The sequence below is a fragment of the Leuresthes tenuis genome, unplaced genomic scaffold, assembly GCF_036924035.1.
Source record: "Leuresthes tenuis unplaced genomic scaffold, fLeuTen1.0.hap1 SCAF_20, whole genome shotgun sequence".
In the NCBI taxonomy this organism is placed as follows: domain Eukaryota; kingdom Metazoa; phylum Chordata; class Actinopteri; order Atheriniformes; family Atherinopsidae; genus Leuresthes; species Leuresthes tenuis.
Genome location: NW_027325374.1, coordinates 16,987,053 through 17,008,964, shown reverse-complemented (window position 1 = coordinate 17,008,964; position 21,912 = coordinate 16,987,053). Strand labels below are relative to the sequence as shown.

At 43.3% G+C, this 21,912-nt stretch overlaps 2 protein-coding genes across 3 annotated transcripts; both read right to left on the bottom strand.

Moving 5' to 3' along the window:
* Positions 1-617: 617 nt before the first annotated feature.
* On the bottom strand, positions 618-10,392 carry tmem184ba (transmembrane protein 184ba). Its single transcript, XM_072373343.1, has 8 exons — positions 10,065-10,392; positions 8,454-8,687; positions 7,662-7,827; positions 4,892-4,982; positions 4,523-4,690; positions 4,054-4,223; positions 3,745-3,939; positions 618-2,801 (listed from the first exon to the last, which is right to left on the bottom strand). The coding sequence occupies exons 1-8, from the start codon at positions 10,182-10,184 to the stop codon at positions 2,572-2,574; spliced, it is 1,374 nt and encodes a 457-aa protein (XP_072229444.1). The 5' UTR covers positions 10,185-10,392; the 3' UTR covers positions 618-2,571.
* Positions 10,393-11,236: 844 nt separating this feature from the next.
* csnk1e (casein kinase 1, epsilon) lies at positions 11,237-21,234 on the bottom strand. 2 transcript variants are annotated; one of them, XM_072373783.1, is made up of 11 exons: positions 20,863-21,234; positions 19,516-19,613; positions 19,233-19,343; positions 17,921-18,069; positions 15,458-15,686; positions 15,084-15,254; positions 14,838-14,986; positions 14,547-14,745; positions 14,319-14,464; positions 13,553-13,607; positions 11,237-12,671 (listed from the first exon to the last, which is right to left on the bottom strand). In XM_072373783.1, exons 2-10 carry the CDS (start codon positions 19,589-19,591, stop codon positions 13,575-13,577), a joined length of 1,263 nt encoding a protein of 420 aa, XP_072229884.1. In that variant the 5' UTR covers positions 19,592-19,613; positions 20,863-21,234; the 3' UTR covers positions 11,237-12,671; positions 13,553-13,574. The 2 variants fall into 2 exon arrangements, with proteins under 2 accessions (XP_072229884.1, XP_072229883.1); XM_072373782.1 differs by having other exon boundaries at positions 11,238-12,671; positions 13,542-13,607.
* Positions 21,235-21,912: the final 678 nt, after the last annotated feature.

Here is a 21,912-nt window from a genome sequence, read left to right as displayed (position 1 = left end):
CTGGCTACATGTTACAAAAACAAAACACATTTACAGTTAATAACTTTTATGTTTAACATGTCATTTCTCATCTGAAGGATCTCAAATCAAACCAAAAACACGCAGCATCGCTTCTTCAGAGAAGGAAAGGTGCCGCTGTTGACTGTCAGGCTTTACTGGGACACGACACTGAGCTATTAAGTGTTATTAATCCCTCCTGGTATGAAAAATGTCCTCGAAGGACTGAGTGCAGCCCTGACGATCTACAGCCCCAATTCCACAAAAGTTAGGACGCTGTGTAAAATGAGACTCTACCTCTTAAAGGTGCTCTTTTTAAATTGTGACTGACCTGTTAACCCGCTCAGCTTCAACATGTTCCTCCTTTCTTACTTTCCCAGCCTTCTTTTGCCCCCATCCCAACTTTTTTTTGACACATTGCCGCCACCGTGTTCTTTTGTGAACATCCTATTGGTTGATAAGATTTGCAAATCATTTCCTTGTTTTTTTTAATAACATTCTGCAAAGCGTCCCAACTTTTCTGGAATGGGGTTGTAGTTCAGGGTTAGTACAGTTAAAATAAAGAAAGGAAAAAAACGTGACAACATATCACGGCATGAATCAGACCAAAATACAAGTGGTTAACTTAAATACAGACTAAATGTTTATTTTTTTCTTCTCTGCTTATCAGCTTGACATTAAAATAGTAGCATCGTGAGTAGCTTATACAAAGAACTAGAAACCGAAAAGCGATATATATTTTAAAAAACAAGGTCTCTCTTCAGCCTTTACAGCAGATTCCTATTTCAACACGCCTCACCTACTCCTCCTGTAGATAGCACTTAAAACTTTATATATAACATTAGTCTAAAACATCTCCTCAGACCTACAGACGCACACACACACACATCACCGAATAGCATCGCTGTAAAGATGTTAAAGTAAGAGTGCATGAGTGAATTATGGCATTCAAAGTGTGGCAAGACTGACATGCTGTCTGTTTTTCTTTGAAATTCAAAGTTAAGGACAATCAGGCTAACACCACCTGCTGATTGGACTTGCAACAACAACCATCACAAAAAAAAACAAAAAAAAAAGATAATCTGCTCTGTAAAAGGGCTAAAAACAAGGCTGCAGCTCCTCTTTCTTCAGTAAGAGTGAGTGAGACTGCAGCGTGTGTTCCTGCTTCACCTGAAGCCTGCGTTTACTGATGAAAACTGCAAACAGCAATAGGATTATTCCTGAAGAAAAAAGGGTCAAAATGCAACAAAGGCGAAGCATTTTCTGCTTAACGTGCACCCAAGCTTGAAGTGTGCGCTTGTGGAGGAGTTGTAAAAGTTCTCTACGTGTCCCCCTGGTGTTTGCGCCCAGCTACAGCAAAAGCAGCAAAGAGGTTACAGGCAAACACGTCGGCATTTTTCAGTATGACTCATTCAGATGACTCAAGAACTCCAGTTATGAGTAAAGAAAATAAGCAGATCTGTCTGTGGTGAAATGTAACCAATAAAGGCTGTGTTGTAGAAAGGAATCCAAAAGGGAAAGAAACAACAGTATGCGAGGGGGGGGGGGGGGGGGGGGTTATTCAGATAAGAACTGTGCAAATGTAGTTAAACTGGAGATCATTGTAACAACCAAAAAAAAAAACCCGTTCAAAATACTGAATTCTGACCAGAGGAGAGACGTTACATCAGCGGGGGCTTCGGGGCAAATACAAACAACACACTCAGTTGCTTGTTCTCCAATAAGTGGGGGCCAGTCAGAGCTGTGAGGCCTTGAAAGAAAAAAAAATAAATCCAGCATGAGATTTGATCAGACCCGTTACGCCACTCGTACTCAGAATATGCATGTGAACCGTGTCCCGCTTTATATTTGGACGAAAGAATCCACAAACGGACAAAAAGGCGTAACTCCGTCAACGAGACCAGGCATCTAAAGTGAGATTTAGCCTATTTGCATCCACGGTTTTTCCCCTTCAATCCATTTAACCTACATTGAGGCCTGCTGAGTTCTGCTGTGTGAGTGAACCAGCACCAGCTTTAATCCCGCCGTTCAAATCACGCCCCGATTACACGAGTGTAATCCTGCCTGCTGGGTGGCCTCTCTTCACGTTTGCTGCCCGCTGGAGCGCGTGTGCCGCATAAATCTATAAGCCGCTCCACCCTCCGGCTCATCTGTGACGTATCGACAACAACACTGATCGATATGAGTGACGTCAACTCGTGTTTTTTGACGGATGGTTCTTGTCGTCACACCTTTGTGGCGGCAAGAACAAAACAAAAAGTCAGTTAGGACGAGTGTTTTGACACATTTGGGCGACGGAAAGATGACGCGGCTGAAATGCAAAAATAAACTCCGGTCCAAGCCAGAAACCAAGCATGACACACACTTCAGCGCCAAGTCTTCCCACCAAATAAGACAATTGGGCAATGTGGATGCAGAAATGTTTATGTAGGAAGGCTCTGGCATTTAAGATCAGTCCCAAGGAGAAAATAACAAACAAACTTGAATCAGTCCCACATTGATGAGGACCGGCTGGATAAAGTGCCATCCACAGTTAACAGTCTTTAAAGTGAGCCTTTCTGACATTTATTCGCTCTAGAATTCATCGTCCGAGCTGAGCAGGAGGGTTTTCTCTGTGTCACCGCGGGCGCCGACGGTTCCGTGGGTGCGGAAGACGGGCGCCGGTGCCCCCTGCTCCAGCGTGGATTGTTGGGTGTACTGCTGGTAGGCTGGGGAGAAGTTGTGGATGGCATCCTGAACCATGTCACCTGGGTTCATTGTCTCCTTTAAGCTGCTGGAGATGCTCTTCATCGGGGCGCAGCGGCCTGCAGTCCAAGGATGAGAGAGGAGTTAGAGGCCAAGAGCAAAGGTGGGAAGGAAGACTGTCTAAGGGCATGTTAAAGTGTAGGGAACTTTGGTGTAGAGAGAAAAAAAGGGTAAAAGGGAAGGAAGGTTAAACACTTAAGGGCTGGATTTATAGTATTTTAGGCACAGAGGAGAAAGAAAGAAGGGAATGTGTGAGAATAAAAAAAAACAGAGTGATGAAGAGGGAAGAGAGAGAACAGCAAAGACAACAGAGTCAAAGGAGAGGTGGAAGAGGATGGATTTAGTGCGAGAAAAAAAGGGACAGAACTAGGGACAAGAGCAGAAGGGGTGATTTAGAGGGTATTAAAAGAGTAAGACAAAAAGAGGAGGGGGAGGGGGGTGACAAAGACGAGGGGAAGTAGAGAATTTATACACGAACAGCAGGTGTGATATAGAGAGGATATAAAGAAGACAAGAAGAGAAAAGGGCTTCAAAGATGTAGAGGGATGTCAGACAGGATGGAGCCACAACAACAGACAGTAAAAGGGAAGCCCACAAATGAAGAAAAAGCTTAGGTGAACAGAAACCGGCTTAAAACTACTAATCTAAGCCCATGTATGACACACACACAGAAGGAGGGGTGGTAACCGTCGCCAGTATTAAACCTACCAAACTCTCCATACGTAGGAACAGGTCCTTTATGGTGCAGCAGTGAAGAAAAGACAGATATGAAGACAGAGCCATACAAACGGGAAAAGAGAAAATGACCAATGAAGAGCACAGGAAGTGTCGGAAAAGAAAAGAATTAAAGGAGAAGCAACAAAAAGAAATAAGGACTCAGGAGAACAGACAGAATCAAATGGAGGACAATCAACTTAAAGGCCTATTTTGGAATATTTCAGAGTAAGACATTCCTTCTTGATATTACATTTTGGTTTGGTTTCTTTGGGCCTCTTTGCTCACCTCGTGAATCCAGACTTTTGTCCATGTAGACTTTAAAGGTGAAGGCGTGCCGCAGGGCGAGCGCCGCAAAAAACATCTCGATGCAAATGATAAAGTTCTGGTAGCCGGCAGCGACTGTTCCCTCGCCGACAGACACCTCCAAAGAGTTAATCTGAGGGATGGCCCCGCATTTCTCCAGGATGGCCAGCAACATGCCTGCCCACAAATAATAAAACGGGTCTCAGTGAGAGCACAGCAACCTTTACATGCAGCATTATGCAAACGTTTTATTTCACAAACATAACGTGGTGTGCAGTGGAGTCTGTGTACCCTGCCAGAAGGAGAGGAAGATGACCGACTTGACCATGAGGAACTTGAGCATGGGGCTGTAAGGGCTGAGCAGCTCCCTGGTGGCGAAGTAGAACAGGAACAGGGCGTACAGGGACAAGCTAACTGAGATGTTGTAGATGATGGTGACGTACAAGTATCCTCTGGCAACACTGGAGGGAGAAGTGATCAGAGAGTTAGTGGTTTTGCTTTGTGGGTCATTTGAGGATAGGTTAGTTCCGATTATCTATGATTAGAGGTCATGCTGAAAGCCATCTTTCTCATTGAAGTCCCTAACTGAAAAACAATGAAGAAAATAAGAGACTGTCCTGGAGCTGTCGGTTCATATAAAGAATGCTTTAAAGCACCTGCATAGGTAACTTCAACCATGTTCTCACTGTCAGCTCCTCCAATTACAAAACTGAGAAATTAATACATTGATCTACTTCCTTCCCCAGGGTGCAGCACTCACTTGAAGTCTCCATCTTTGTATTTGCCGTTGGCCTGCAGGATAACAGTGATGACAGCCATGAGCGGTTTGACCACGCAGAACTGCAGAGTGGCCTGCTTACAAAATCGTAGGAAGCCTATGGAGTAGGCCTTTCCTCTCAGGCAGCAGGTACCATACATACAGCTGGACCTGAAGTGCACAAACACACGGTCGCAATAGCGTAAGAATTTGTAGTAATTAAACATGAATGGGGCAAAATGTGCCGGATGCATAAGGAAAAGGAAAATATGCAGAACAATAGCTTTGAATGGAGATGCATCTAAAACCTTAGGGACTTTGATCCATGCTAAGTTGGAATCAAATACTTTTATTACCAAATCTGAAACTTACTCTATGGGTTTCCCACGGATCTCTGCCATGATGGCGCTCTCTCCTCCCAGATATTCATAGCACAGACTCAGGAAGTTGTAGATTACAAATGCTGCAGAGAAACGAGGAGAGAAGGAGTCGAACTGAGTCAAATGAACAACATTTATGTGAAATAATTGAATGAGGAGGACAATTTGGCTAGCTGTGGTGCTATGCTAATACATTCATGAACGTGCCCATTTTTGGACGGGGGACATTTCATTTTCATCACAGGTAAAGATAATTCGCAGCATTTGTTTGGGCTTGATTTTATTCGAGTGTCACGGTAATTCAAGACAGTGAGTCTGAAACTGAGCCAACGTGACGTGTTGAAATGTTGACGGCGTATTATTGTTGGGAATTACACATCTGAACGCATTTGTTCCAAATGAAGGGATTAATACGGCTTTTAAAAATAGTTCAGATAAGAAGCTTCCGACAGAGAGAAACAGTTTGATGTGAACAACACGGCAGTAAATCACTCGGTCCATTCATCACACAGTAACCTCGCAGTCACAGAACAACGAAGCACGTCACTTTGCGTCACATTTGTTTTCATCTTCTGGGAAATGTGTTGCGGAATCCTGTTTTCTTAGTTGTGATCGTGTTCAAACGAGCTGCGGTGGCTGCAGCTCAGAACAGCAGCTGACCACATTTGTTCTAACGGTAAAAATGTCGAGCAAACTGATTCAGACTCTCAGCTAAGTTTACCGCTGTCAAAATAGAAGTTTACACAGCATCAGACAACAGGGAAGTTTATTTACATTTATCAGGACCCACAGAGAGGAATGACTCTGCTGCTGTTCTGCTGTCCAGAACAACGAGGAGAACCTGGACAAAGCAATTAAGCTGAACAGCACACATACAGGAACCTGGTCAAGTTCTTCCTGTGCATATCAAACACTGAGTGCTGACTGCGGTGCCTCCACACCTTACCTCACTATCCCCGCGGGAGCTACTTGTTGACAGAAAGCATTCATATTCTAACTTCAACCCTGAACCCAAGTCTTAATCGTAAAAATGGTGCTCTCTACCGTCGCAGATCTTAATTTCTGCCCCCATGGTGACACAAATCCTCACGGGTTAGTGTGTGGTCAGGTGTTATCCACAAGGCATGACAGCGATGAACACACAACCCTTTCCCCGGCTGAATAACATCCCTTGTGACCCATGGATTATCTCTGCTGCTTCAGTGAGAGGCAGATGACGATCAAGAAGCTCCTGAAAAACACAACTGGGCTAATCCTGTTAACCCCGGAGGAACGTCCTAGCTCTGTTTATGTGCTCACGTATGCTCGCACACCGCTGCACGGTGGATGCGCTTGTGTGACTAAATCAGGGCTGAAGGCGTGTGTCAGTTAACTTTGAAATGTGGGCGTGCTTGCGTTAAAGAGGGTGCACGCGTACAGCAATCTTAAAGTAGATATCAGTCGTGCTGCTGGCAGGGATTCTTATTACGTCGGCATTCTGCAGCTGACTTATTAAATTCTCCTTTTCTCACGCTCTACTTATTCAACCCACACACTCATTGCAGCTCCGTCACCACCCATTGTCTTACATCCAATACCTGTCACACAGTATTGCAGATGGAAAATACCACACATGCCTTTTCTGTGTCCAAGTCTTATGAAACATGTCTACTGAGCAGAGCGATGAGAGCTGCCTGATCTGCTTTGAGCAGCTCTCTCAGCTGTTTACCATTATGCTCATTCACTCTTCCCCAAGGACGCCCGTCTGTGGCGCTAGTTGCCACGGCGATACAGTAGGCCTCCACACAATGAGAACGGGAACTTTGCAGCGACTTTGGTTGAGAGGAACTCATTATCTAATGCAGCCTGTGTAGTTGATGAGGAAGATTTGCGAGTACAGTTGCCATGCAACAGGTTGCCGAGGGAAAGATTTGGGCAGGGCCCTGCAGTATTGTAAGAAGATGAGGGCAAATGGGAGGTGGACGGAAGGCAGGGGAGAAGCAGAGACAAGAAGAAGAAACAGAAGTACAAAAGTGCAGAGGAAGAGTGAGAAAAAAAAAAAGTCAATGGCCCGGGGGGGATTCATCTGTATGAGAAAGCCATCTGACAACCACAATATTCACAGCGCTTCCTGTCAAAAGCAGACCCATATATAGGGAATGAGACATCATCTGTTTGACAACAGAGCACGTGACAATGAGGGTCACAGTGATCGGACTATTTCCATCCTAATCGTGACGACTGGCTGACGTAAATGAAGAGTGGAGCTGGTCCAACTGTCTTTCACCGCCTTCTGGCTTGTCAAAGGATCAGTAGTCAGAGATTCGAGCATCGCGTTTTAAAGCGTTAGTTGCGTTTGCGTCACCCAGCCACTCACAAAAGCTTCAACTTTTCTGAATTCACGCCGAGGCCATGTTGTAAAGAAGTCCGCCTATGGTTTCTTTTAGAAGCAAGTTATCCTAACACAACCACAATTTACTTCCAAACCAGAGTTCTGATGATGAGGATGCAAAGATCTTAATGTATACAGGGAAAAAGATGTAGGTATAGCAAAGTGCTGTCGTGTTACACTAAAATGTTAAAAGTATAATGAGGAACAAGAAAAAAAAAACACTATGGCATTATCTCAACATGTTGGGATAATGTTGAGCTGTCCCAGTAGAGATGAGAAGGAATGACCTCAGTGAGTTCTCTCCATTAATGACAGTTATTATCCTAGTGGGTCCTGGGTGTGAATAAAAACCTTTAAATATGGCATATAAGGGATAAAAACACATCCTCACCCTCGTAGCAGTCCCTGACTGTATCAAAGTACACGTAGTACTGGTCATTGGTGAAGAAGAGGAGGCTGAGCCAGGAATCAAAGGCGTAGATGGGAACAATGAAGAGGATCCGCACGATGTGGCGCTGCTCCTTGGGCGAGCTGTAGAAACGAAGGTGCATGTAGATCTGGGACACACAGAAGAGACTTTTTTAGAATTGATAGATCAGAAAAATGAAAATTCAAAACCTCTTGAAACAGAATCAGCTTTTTATGCATCTGTGCATCAGTCCGGATGATGTGTGATGTAACATTAAAAGTAAGCACAAACTCAAAATAGAATATGGTTTATCATAAGGGAGGCTACGTGTAGAATACCTATCGTGACGTTTTGTGTCATCAGCAAAAAAAGCTGCTTCCCCTCTATTAGAAAGACTGCAGTGAGTGCAGAAGCTAAGCTGGTGAGGAGGTTTTCTGAGCCTTAAAACAGAACTTGGACAGTAAAAACAAAAATTAACCAGATCATGTATCATTAACTTCTTTCTGTTTGCCGGTATGACAGTATCACTGACCTTTAAAATCAATACATTCCCTGACATCATCTGTGAAAGAAATCAAAGTCTGGCTCGGCTCAGATCTGACAGAAGCGTTTAATCTACCCACAAGTTTCACTTTTGTATGTGTCCCTGTGCTGATGCTCAGTGTCAAAAGCATCTGCCAAGGGATGTTGCCAAGCAACCCCTAGCCTTCCCAGATGTGTGTATTCGCAGGATCGCTTCAACCATCTATGAACCACTTGCTGGGAAGCTGTTACCTGATGGCAGGTGAGGATAAGCGCAGTCCAGACAAAGAAGCCAGACACAGCTTGTGCTGCCGGAGTCATCAAGAAGATCGGCTGGTCCGGGCCCAGCAGCGGGGCTTCGGGGAGCCACGATATGTTTGGCCCCATCGGGACTGCGGTGGGCAGGCGGCCAGGAGCCCCGACAAGAGGAGAGTCCTCTCCCAGCCTCTCTGAGAGTGGCACGTCTCGCCTCCACAGCCTTAACATCTGAAAGTGACACAGACACCGTCAACATTCACATGTCTCCAGAGAGAACAGAATACGTGGGTGTGTACACATATCAGCCACTGAAACTCTTCTTAAACAATGACTACACTCTGACCCAGTCCATAAACACTCATTTCAACCAGCAATCATCAACCTGGAATATAGATCCCACACTCTGTGTCATCAGATAAATGTGAGAGAGGAAGACCGACTGCAGGTCAACATTTCAATATGACTAAAGAATACGTGTATCTGCTGTTTGTGTAGTGGTATCTGATATTGATTTTTGGGAGTTTCTAGATCCCTCAGAATTCCTTTTGACCACCGTCAGAGAACAAACCCGTTCACCCGTTCGGCTTCTCTCAGTATCTGAGAGAAAATGATCATACAAGCGTCAGAGAGCTTGACCATGAGGGAGGAGAGATGGCTGATGCAAAGAATACACGTACATCATTTTAGAGAAAGGCAGACAGCACCCTTCAGTTTCACTTATGTTGAGTGTTCCAGGGCAGCAGAGCAACCACAAGTCATATAACAGAGGGAACAAACAGCACAGACAATGACACGATGATATAATGCCACATAAACCCCACTTTCACACACGAACCGTGTTTCTTTAAAAAAAAACAAGCCTGTTCAACTCAATTTGGTGCTTAAATGAGATGCATTAGGCAGCTGTAACACAAGGTAGGGTTTCACTACTTGTGTATATATGTGTGTGTGTGTGTGTGTGAATAAGAAAGGCAGCAGGTTATTTGTATTAGTTTGCGGGGGATCAGCAGATCCACAGCCGCGGACACAATACCACTGTCAGTGAAATGATGCAGTACAGAGGCAAAAGGACATCTGTGCGTTTCATTTGGAATGCAAAAAGGGGTCAGTCTGGGTAGTCTCACGTGTTCGCGCGCGCGCGCACGCACACACACCGCAATGATGTGTTGGAGAGGCATGGGGTCACGAATAAAGCAACAGATGGGAGCAGACTGGGAGTCCAGTGAGCAATAACTTTATTGATAGCCAGGCTGGTTTATCACTATTGTCAACATCAACGCAAAGTTTCAGTTTTCTGACAGCAACTAACAGGGAATTTTTAGCTTTGATTTCAAGTTCCCTCAATAACAGCAATTTTATGATACCACTACGATTAATGTTGCTTGCTGCGTTAGAATCTGGTCAAAACAAGTTGAATAATATGATAATCAGGCGCAGGCATCAAACAAACTGACCGCAAATAGCAAAAGCGATATAGTTAGCTACAATTCACGGATGAATTTGAAACGTAGCCGTGAATCGAAACGGTTTTATCTTTTGGGAAAAAATAAGTGTCAGCTTTAGTGAGTAGTTGCGTTTCTGGTCTCATTTAAAGACTAAACTCACCTGGTGAACTGGACCCTGCTTTAAAATCCTTCTCAGCTCCTCCAGACCTGCTCTTCGATAAGAATAACCTAGAAACGGCCTTAATTCCTCCTCAAAGGCGCACCGTTGCCCCCAGGACATCCATGTTGACTGCCCCGTCAACCGTCGGCGTGTCCCCCAAAAAACTCACCACCAAAGTTTGACTCTCGTATCGTATTAACTGCTTTTCTAACCTTTTATTTCTTCCATGTGGACATTTTAACGTCTAAAGTCTGTGTTTCAGGAGTTTGAGCAGTTTAAACGGTTTTTCTTCACTGCTCCGCTGTAAAAGCAATCCCTGTCGGATTAACGCCAGATCGCATCAGCCCCGCCCACTCCACAAAGACGAGTCAGCTCAGCCAATCGCACACCGACGGCCATTGTTGACCCGGAAAAGGGCGGAGTTTATGTCCCAAACACAGTGAGTTTGCGCAGTTTTATTCTGGGACGAGGAGACGTGAGGTATGAGGATGATGTGGTAACTGTTCCCACACACTCAGTAAATGATGCATTATTTGTTTACGAGTTCCGGTCCAAACTTCAAAGGATGTATGAAGATTTCAAGAGGAAAATAACTTCTGGACTTTATTTAGATTTTTAAAAGACTTTCAATGCCTTTCTATAGATATTGTTTAACATTTATAGAACATTTTGATCTGTTAATACAGAAAAGGCACAGGTGTCACTCATAAATTCACTGATTACAATATACCATTGAAGTGCTACTGTAAGCACTCGAGGAAGAACATTATTAATTATAGCAGTATGAAACTAGAAACAGTCAATTAGTAAACAAAACTCTGCTCTCAGAGTGTTACTTAAGATCAAATCCAGCCATATTTTCAGTGTCATAAATAGCATGATCCAAGCTGGTGGATCAACAGCTCACATTTAAGAACAACAGAGTCGCTAGGTTAGAATGGACTTTTAAGTCCCTTTACTGGATCAAACATAAAGCTCCAAAAAGGTGCCCAGAGGTAATAAATTAACTATCCAAGTGTAGAAGATTGAAAACTTACATTCTAAAATTAATATTAGTTGAAATCACACCAAAATTAATCACATGTGTTCGTTGTAAAATCACGAGTTATACCAGTTAAATATATTGGCATCAAGTGAAACATATGAACAGAAGCCTGAGTAGGTTGCGTATATTTTTATTGAATCAGAAAATATACACAAATATAATAGTAATAAAGGTGAAGCATGGTAAAGAAATGGACAGGACATCAGTCATCACCTTCCATTGACATCCATCTATCCTGACAGACTTGGGTCAAAGCATCAATTCTTCTCAGTAAGTACTCATCAGTGTATTTACAAGAACTTCCCTTGTCATTGCCCGCCAGAGTGATAATAAAAACCAACACTCTTGGCAGACTCTAAAGGTTCCCCATAAAATTTAATTTTTGTCCCAGGGATTTCAGAAGGTAACTTCTTTCCAGCCCCACCTTTAATCAATCTGTCGCATTCTGGCAAAAAGGTAATCTACACATTTACATGTCATATAAAATGAAAAAAATGAAAAAGCAAAGGATAAGAACAGACTTTCAAGTGTAACACCAGACTTGCTCACTTCCAAGATCTTCTAACTTTCTCAAGTCTTTTCATACCTGGAGTTACAAGCTGGACTAAGGCTTTATCATATCATACAATCCCTGTTTTATCCTATCTTCTGCTACCATCTGTCTCACTCTTCTTGCCTCTCACCACATTCAGTGAGTGTGTTTTCAGTCTCAGGAAAGAGAGCGTGCTGAAGAAGAGTAACTTTAATTTTTTAGTAGCTTTGGAGACACATCTGTTGTAATTCACCAATTTCCCCTCTTTCTTCATTCCTTTCCTAAAACTCTCTAACACAAAGCTGAAGGCAAAACAAACGCTTGAGATGACAACACAGACAGACGAGGTTACTGACGAAAAGCAGCTTCACTCCCATTCACTAATGCGGTGCAGACTCTCTCCCTCTCATCCTCTCATTGCTCCATATTGCACCTTTCCCTCGTCTTTTCAAATAAAGGTCCGGACACACTTCTGTTTTGTGTTTGTATTCAGAGCAGTTTATATATTTGTTTATAGTGATGAACACCAGAAGCAGCAGATGTGGCTCTCAAATATTAGCAAATTGATATATTTTCTTTTATTCATCACATTTAGAAACCAAGCAGTAGTTCAAATTCAGTCCTTTTTGTGCACTTTGATGTATTTTCTCTCCGTGTCTTTTAGAACTTTTTTTTTATGAACTTGTTTATCTTTTGCAAGTGGAGTCTCTGAGTCGATGTGAAGGTGAACGTGAGCGAAGAAGGGGCTGGGCCTTTGCGTGGTTTCACCCAACTCCCCCTCCTCCAGCCACGATCTGAAAAGCAGTACCAAACAGTTCCGGTCTGGAGTTTGTCCGTCTCACCGGTTTTCCATCATCTCAGCAAGCTTTAACACTGGGCATGCTCACACCGCAAACTGACAGACACACGGACGCCTTTGACCCCCGTTTCATGCTGCCTCCTCCTCTCGCTCTTCTTCCTCCTCCTTCACTCACTCATGTTTTCATTCATCCATTGGAAAAGTAAGGGGTCTTTGATGCCCTTTCATTTGCTGAACCACAAGAGACACGACATGGAGAAGAAACGTCATTTTCTTTAGACTGATTACCTCATCGTGACACCGACAAGATTAATCAGTTCAGATTAAAACAGAAGTCAAATGAGTTCCGGTGTAGGTATTAGTGGAAAAAAATATCGCCACCGCACAACAAAATTCTAATGAAACAATGTGATGAAGGACAATTCAGGTTGGATGAGCAAATGAGGTAGGAACTTTCCTTTATTATACATGGGAATGTATGTTTGTGAGACCACTCTGAATTAGTTGTGGAGGTCCCTCTTGTGTGGTTCAATAATTCTCTTCACTCCTGTTCTAAGTCTGTTAGGGAAAAGATTCCAAACACCAAATACCAGTATCAGAAGCTTAATTTTCTGTTACTACAGTTGGATTGATTCCAAGTGCCTGGACTTTTCTGAGAAACTGGAAAGTGGCTAACTCTCTAGATCTAAAAGATTGAGCATTTATGATGGCTTGGACCACATCCAATTAGGCTATGTTCACATTGCCAGGCCAAAGTCACTTAAATCAGATTTTTTTTCCGTTCTGAAAACACATACAAAATGGAGTCTGTCTTTATGCCCCACAAATAGTTTTAAACATTTAAACTGAAGATAAAAACTCAAGAGAGAAAACCTCTGGTTCTTGATTGAGTCGTTCAGCAAGTATTTTCACATAATTTTTCAAAAATGTCTCTTTTTATCTGCGTGTGCACAAAACTTTTTTTTCATCCCCTATACATTTAAATTACAGTCAAAGAGAGCTGATGTAATCACAAAAGTTCTATTTTCCACATGACTAAGAAGCAAGCAGAATGTGTTCACATGTGCGTGTGTGTGTGTGTGTGTGTGTGTGTGTCCATACCTGCCACTGACCTGCAGGCCAGTGAGGAGAAACTCACTTTGCCAGATGCTCAAACGGCACACTGACCTGCATATGAGGAGAAATTATCAGCTCAAAAAAATACCTCAGACTCATGTAAGATTGTGCATGTAAGATTCTTTGAACAATGCAGCAAAGACAAAACATAGCCATGATCATTCAGAACAGATGCTGTCACCGCTACAGGAGGCAGACCTGATCCGAACCGAATAAAGAGGCACCAGAAAGAGTCAAATTACAAATGATAAAGAGACTATAGGCCACGCAGAGCCTGCCTTCGAAGATTACTTTCAGCTATGCCCATATCATATCAGACTTTAACTACACAGTTACAGAAAATCCTTCATATGAATGTCCCGGTAGTGATTATGGGTAAATATCCCGAAAAACATATTTATATTGGCAGTGATGGAAGGCATAACAGAGAATCCAGCAATCCAAGGTAATGAAAGCTCAACTTGTTCATATTCACCATATAAAAATTATAGAGCAATCTGTAGTTATTTATGGATGAGCTTCATAAATTCTAAAGAGTCCATAGCCCTGCTGTGTGAGGCTGTAAATTAGGTGCTGCACTGCTTTGAGCTAAATGCTGACACACAAGGACGAGGCACATATAATGTCTGCCCAGTTCACAGTCTTGGTTTGGGGTGTTGGCATGTCAGCATATAGAATGTCCTCGTGAAGAGGACAAGAGCACACCGGATGCACACAGAGTCTGCACCGACAAAATGTCAATCAGCCTCTTAGTCTTCCTACCTGTGACGCAGTGATGCGCGATTGGTCAAGGCGTGCAGTGAGGTCAGAGGAGGAGACGTTGGCGGGGGCCCCGCGGTGAAGCCTCATGGCCACCTTCCTTTCTCGCTCGGCTCGTTCCGCTCTCCCCGCCTGAGGAGAGCGGTTACCTGCACACGCACAGAGTCACAGGCCTGAGGTGAGAGCCTTCACTCTGCTTTTTGTTGCGTAACATCCAAAAAGCTTCCTGACCTGACTGCTGGACCCCACGTGTGGCCGGGTTGGAGGGAGCTGCGTCAACCTCGTTCCGGACTCTGTTGGCCACAGAAGGGTTCGGACCAGGCGGCAAAGCCCGGCCCCCAGCTCCCCTCTTGCCGCCTCCTCCTCGTTCCTCCCCTTCTTTTCCTTCCTTCCTCTCCCTCTCACCATCATCTGTTGTCCTACTGGCCCCCTGAAACACAGAGCACAGATGCAAAGTTATGCTAGAAAAGAGAGACAGCACTCAAAAAATGTCAGGAAGTGATGCAAGAACAGGACACTTACAAACTTCAGCATGTTCCAGTCAAAGACGTAGTCGTAGGAGAAGCCCTGTCTGTGGAACAGGTTCCTGAAGAGCTGCCTCAGGTATGAGTAATCTGGCTTGTCGTCAAACCGTAAGGAGCGACACAAGTTCAAGTAAGTAGAGAACTCAGCTGCAAAACACAAAAGAGAGAAAACAGAGGATTCAAGCAAAGTCACACGACACCATCTTTTTACATCCACATTTCCCAGTGTAATGTTTTTGCTCACAAGGGTATCCTTTGCAGAGCATCTCGATGGGGGTGGACATTTTCTTCTCGCTGATACGTTCATACTTCTGCCTCTTGGTGGCAGCTTTGAGCCCCTGCCAGGGCAGAGAACCCAGGTTGAAGTACATGAGAACGTAGCCCAGAGACTCCAGGTCGTCCCGTCTCGACTGCTCTGTGGGAAAAAAGGACAGAACACGTGTGGAGATAAGGAAAGGAAAGGAAAGGAAAGGAAGTTGCTCTTCTGAGTATGTAGTCCTGACCAATAAAAACTCAAACATATTCTGCTGACATCTATCATGAAGACAGATGTCACAAAGCTCCACTCACGTATATTGTATATGTGGCCAACTTCTGCAGGTGTGTGTGGTGCCTTACCGATGCCCAGATGGGTGTTGATGGAGGCGTAGCGGGCCGTCCCAGTGAGGTTCTTATTCTCACGGTAGGGGATGTGCTGGTGCGTTCGGGCGTCACGGTATTTCTTGGCCAGACCAAAGTCGATGATGTACACCAGGTTGCCCTTCTTCCCGAGCCCCATCAGGAAGTTATCCGGCTTCACGTCTCTGTGGATGAAGTTCTTAGAGTGGATGTATTCAATCCTACTGATCTGGAGCACAGAGTTGGGGAAAGTAAAGTTGGTATTATTGCACGTTGAAGTCCACTAAAAAATGTTTTCACATCAGAATGCTGTGAGTGTAACTCACGTCTTTCTCACTTATCTGAATTAACACATGATACAGCTTTAGGTTTTAGGATGCCAAGCACTGAAGACAAGTTTTTGCAAGCCTAGTATTACATGTCAGGAAAAGTAAACTTCTCTTCAGGAGTAAAATCAGTAGAGTGGACAATTTTGTTCTGTCCCAAAGACATAGGTATATGTCAGGAACATTTTCAGAAATCAGATTAAAAATACAAGAATATTTAAAACTAGTTAGTTACCAAAATGCACAACATCACAAAAGCCCCAATGTAGAGGAAATGAACAGGTGAAATACATCAAGAGCACTGGGTCTGTCATTATTGACTTCCTCCTATTTTATCAGAAATTAAACGTGTGCGATACATGATCATATTCAATCATTGCACACGTAAAAACAAGCAAACAAAGCAAATGGTGCATTGAGGGTCACTTCTGTAACATTTGCGATATTTTGTTTAACTTTAAGAGAGCAACAAACTACATTTGCTGTAAACCGACTCTGAAAGCTCTGTAAAGCTTGCAGGAGGCTGTAGCTCAGAAGGGTCTGTGGTCATCGTTCAGCTGAAAGATTGTTGGTTCAATCCAGACAACATGTCAAAGTCAAAGGTGTCTGATAAATACTTTAAGGTAATTAAGTATGAGGACATATATGAAGTGGTATGCTCGAGAGAGGGCTTGTATTGTCTGTGGATCTATGCAGTGAAAGTAATTCTAGTGTTTTTGATTGACTGAACAATGAGCCAATCAAAACACGGAAGTGACGCTCATGTGAATATTGGACAAAAGTCCAACTTTGTTTTTGTTCTTTTTTTGTGGAAAAAAGATTTTACTGGAAGTCTCCTTGTGCTTTCATGCAGAAGCTGAGTGGGATGATGTATTTTCAACAGAGGACTGATGAGAACCAAAATCTTTTTTTTAAATGATACTCTGGCCTCTTCTTTTCTTTGTGAGAGGTAACAAAAATGTAAAAAAAAACTATCAAAACATATATATCTTTTTTTTTACATTTTTGTTACCTAATTTTAACAGCAGCACAGTTGGTTGTTGGCATTAAAAATGGTTAACAGCCTATTTAAATCCACTGTAAGCAAAGGATCTTTTCAGCTGTGGCCCAGAGGCTGGAAAAGCAGCTGTACTAAAAAGCTATGTGTTTGTTTTTTACTGGGAGGAAAAAAATGTGAGCCGGGGAAGTGAATGATCAGCTCAGTCTCACTCCATCACCATTCACCACGAAAGTGGAGTGCTAAAAAAAAATGGCATGCAGTGCGGTGCATTAGATAAAACATTACTAATGACCTACAGGCAAAAACAAATGTACGGCTGATCCAAATTACAGAGTTTGATCACAAGGTGACCGTGTGGAGGGTCTTTGTCAGGTGAAATTTTAACTGAGTCACTAAAAACATCCTGTCAGCACTTTCTGCTGCTGCACGGGGGTCATTTTAGGTTTTCTAGCTATTGTCCATTTGGAGGAGGGCAGAGGAGAGGAGACAAATCAAAAGATTAAGAGGGAGGCAACAAAAACGCCAGCAGAACGATTAGGAAAAGAGGTCAAAGTGGCCATAAGACAATGGGATGAACAAACGTACCAAACTGTAGACTAAAGAATGATACACGGGGGATTAAAAAGGCTCGTAAAAGATCGAGCTCTGAGCGGGAGGTCAAGATATTGAGGGGATAAACTGGAAACAGGCTTCAGAGATTTAGATGAGAATTACTCTCAGATGAATGAACGATCCATTTGGTGCCAGTTTAAAAATAGCACCGTCATTTTGGTGAAATCTCTGCAACTTAGCAGCCTGCAGTTTATGTTGTGCGTAAGCAAAGGCAAACGTAACGATGGCTGAAGGCCTTTTGAATAGCTCAATTATTTAATATGCACAGTTTATCATTCCGATAATTGTTTTCTTTTTACATATTTCTTTTTTGAAAATATGAGGAGTAATAGAGGAGGCACTGCATAAATAATGAACCCCGACGGTCCCATGAAACTCCATGAGAGTTCTAAAAGTGATTAGAGAACTGTGGGGGTGATTAATGATTCTGCTTCTAGTCTCAGGACAAAAAAAAGAGAACCCCCCCTAAAAAACTTAATCTCGATAATGTGGACCGCAGTAAGTCAGTCTGTTTGTCTGTCTTACCATCTGATCAGCCAGCAGCAGGACTGTTTTCAGGCTGAACTTGCGGGAGCAGAAGTTGAACAGGTCTTCCAGACTGGGGCCAAGCAGCTCCATCACCATAACGTTGTAGTCACCCTCCGCCCCGCACCACTTAATGGACGGGATTCCCACTGTTAGGTGGAATGACAGGAAGTCATACGTTTAGAAATCAGAGTAGTTTAAATAGCACAAGATTGCAAACACAGTACATCTCACATTTAGCTGTGTGATGACTCATTTAAGCACCTAAAGCACTTTCTAAAATACAGAATCGAAGGCAAGAAACAGAATTTGTACAATTCAAACAAGCATGAAAGTCAGTATTTGGTATGAGCACCTTTATTCTTCAACGCATTCTTCTCAACCCTCTTAGGCAAGCTTTCTTATCATTACTTTTAAGTAGGCTTCAGGAATAGTTATCCAGGCTTCCTGAAGGACATTCCAAATCTCTTCTTTGGATGTTGGCTTTTTGTTTCCTTCTCTGTCAAGATGATCCCAGACTTTAAAATAGATGTAATTAAAGAAATGGCAACAAATTGTGTTTCTTGCAAGACGCTGCCAAAAAAAAGGGCCCAAAGATACTATTTTAATTTGTTTTTGTTTTTTACTAAATTCTGTGTCATGTGTGGTCATTTCATGTTTCATATAGAAATGGTTCATCCCGAGAGTAAAATGAGAGTTTTTATGCTTGAGTGATTCAAAGGTTAAGTGTTTGGAGGCCTCACAAACGAAAAGACACATTCCTCTGAAAAAGCTCGTGTACAAGAAACGGACTGAAAAAGAGTGAATAAGCAGAAAATGTACACAGCAAAACTTTGAAAGACCTTAAGAAAGGCTGGAGAGCTATCACTCAAGATCACTTATTACAATAAAAGTCTGGCTGCTTGGAAGGAAATATGAAGAAATGAAGGGTGCTTCCACGCAACACAGTACACAACCATTAAATGCATTGTTACTGCTTATTCCATGTAGAGCAGATGTTCATACATGTTGTCTTTGTTATTCATTATGCATGCTTATACCATATGACCAGTCCTCTAGAAAACAATTATGCATTTTAGATCCATCACTCCATCATCATCAGCACTTTACAGGGCAACCATAAAATGACTTAAATGCCCATTAATTCCATTCTAAACATGTGTTTCGGTGCCCCTGAATGATCCTGAACAGACCTCAGATGCCCTTAAATGTTCGCAACATCTCTTAAACAGCACTAATCATTGTTAATCCCTCTGTGTCCCTAAAACTATTCACTGCCTCTCTGAGCCGCCTTGTAAAGATCTTTTCTTACCTCCACCCTGCATCATTTTGTAGAATTTGCTCTCAATATGGAGCTGTGGGTGTTTGGTCTTCACACATTCCAGTTTGATGGCTACTTCCTCTCCTGTAGCAATGTTTGAACCTGATCGGAGAAGCAGATGAGAGAGGTGCACTCACAGTATGTCAGCAGGTGAAAATTAGATGGGGGGCTAGGTTATTGCAGCTTATAAAAAGTGGAAAATGTCTGGGTAGGTTGCAGGTCAATCAGATTTTGAGGAAACAAAAAGAAAAAGAAAAAAAGCTCAGATTCTCACCGAGATAGATATCTCCAAATGATCCACTCCCTATCTTCCTCCCAAGGCGATATTTGTTCCCCACGCGCAGCTCCATAGCTCCCGAGCTTTTCAACTCACTGAAGGGTTAAACACACAAACGTGCACAAAGCTGCCATCAATCACCGGTGATCGATAGAGGAAAAGGACACTGTGGTGCAAAGCTGCAGACTTTAAACACAAGGCTGAGCCCTGGGGCTGCTGTGTCACGAGAGACAAGAAAACTGGAAGCTTGGGAGAAATGGACGGGTGAGATGAGAACACATGAAAAGTGAAAATAAGCACACCAGAACAATGATGTAGTGCAGCCTGAGTTGGATCACTGGGTCCAGGAAGGAAAATATTGCTCATTTCCAGCTGAAACGTGACTGCATGTGACTCAGCCCACAGTGTTACTGAAAGCACAGCCTCCAGAGGATATGATGTTAAAATCCTGACAACAATGCAGGCCAATGAAAGGTGTAGAGTGTGGAAAAGGTGATGGCAAAGAACACAGGGTGTAGTTGTGTAACATGATGTATTCTGAGCTGGGGGGGGGGGGTTTGCTTAGCACATCTCACACATTCTTCCCAAAGCACTTCAAAGGAGTCTGGTGCTGTGTACAAGTCATATGCACAAACTCCCAATTTCTGACTAGTCCCCTGACCAAATTCGAATGAGTCATGCTTCCTTCAACCAAGCCTCATCTGTCTGCACAGCCATGACATAGAGACTTAAAACTTAAAAAGGACAGCAATGATCAGAGCCACTTTGACATTGGATTCTCTTAGACTAAGTTTTCTTTTTTTGCTGTTGTGATTCTTGTTTGTTTTAGTCTTATGGTAGACCTACATTCAGTCCACAGTCATCTGCAGGAAAATAAGGCAGACCATCCCACTGCTGCACACTACCAAACCCTCCACACCGGGTTTATCCAGCTCGTTTTTTTCTCCCAGCTGCTCCGCTGTCAGCGTTACAAAACCGAGACCCACTATTGCAAAACCGAGACCCACTATTGCAGCTAAAGACGTGACATTTTCAAAGAGAATTCTTCATGCATTTGCCCCAGATAGCTCAAAAGTGAAACTGAGGATGGTGCTGAATGCGAAATGAAGACACCGTCAGATAATTCCCATAACCGCACCCAACATGCAGGACCTCTGAATAAGCGCACCAACACCCTGGCATGTCTCTGTTTGGGTTCTATTTGTTTGACCCAAACCACCACAATATCCTCAGACACACGCGCGCGCGCGCACACACACACACACACACACACACGCCTCCAGACACCCTTACTAGCCAGCATACCCACCCACCACCACCACACCTCCTCCTCCTCCTCCTCACCCGCTCCGCGGTGGCTCCGAGGCTCCGTCTCACTCAGGACCCTGGACAGCGACGCGCCGACGCGGCTCCGGACGTCTCATAACCTCAAAGATCTGTGACGCGAACCCCCAGTCAAGAAAGAAAGACAGCTTTAAAAATATATATGTATATATTAATCAAAATTTAAAAAATGAAATAAAAAAAGCCCAACAGAGCCGACGAGCTGTGCGGTTCTGCAAGCTTCTCAGTGTCACGACTTTGGTGTGCCGGTAATTATGATTTGTTTTGTCAGAGGGAAAAACGCCAGAGGTGGAGGTTCTTTCCTCTCCCCTGCGCGGCTGCTCCTCTCCGTCTCCCCCTCACACCCAGTCCTCTCTCAGTTTACACCATTGACAATATCAATGATGTCATCCACAGACTTGCGGAGATGCCCGGATTGTCTTAAAGCCGCCTCGCTGCTGAATGAATGAAGTGTTCGAACCCTCATTTAGAGCTTCCACATATATCAATCCCCAATCAGTTTCCAAAAACACTATTCTATTGGACACTACACGATTTAATATTAGATTTTGTAAGTGGCAAAAGTGCCACTCTTAAAAGAACAGGGATCTAAAGTTTGATTTTCATAAGATGTTTAAGTGTAAAACAGTCTGGACTAAAAGTGTCTGCTCGTGATCACAAATCAGCATACAAATTCTGTACAAGGCCTCTTCATGTCTGTAAGAGTCTGCAGGAGGTATCTCTGACATCCGCTCGAGTCCACCATCCGAAATTTGATCAACGCAGAAAGGTTGTTGGGAAAATGCTGACAGATCAAGACAGAACTACATTTGGGAAAAAATAGGAGAAAAAAAAACAAAACACGCAGCATTCCAGCGTAAAGGTTGTCCCATCTGTGGTAGTATCATGGTTTGGGCCCGTCTTATCTGAGCAGCAACAGCTTTTCACCAACGACGGAAGAACACATTCTAATACCGTTAATTCTAAAGTAAAAAGTAATAAGTTAATTAAGAAGAACACCAGCGTTTTGACATGATCCTCAACTTCATTCAATAGAAGTGCGGTGGAGCG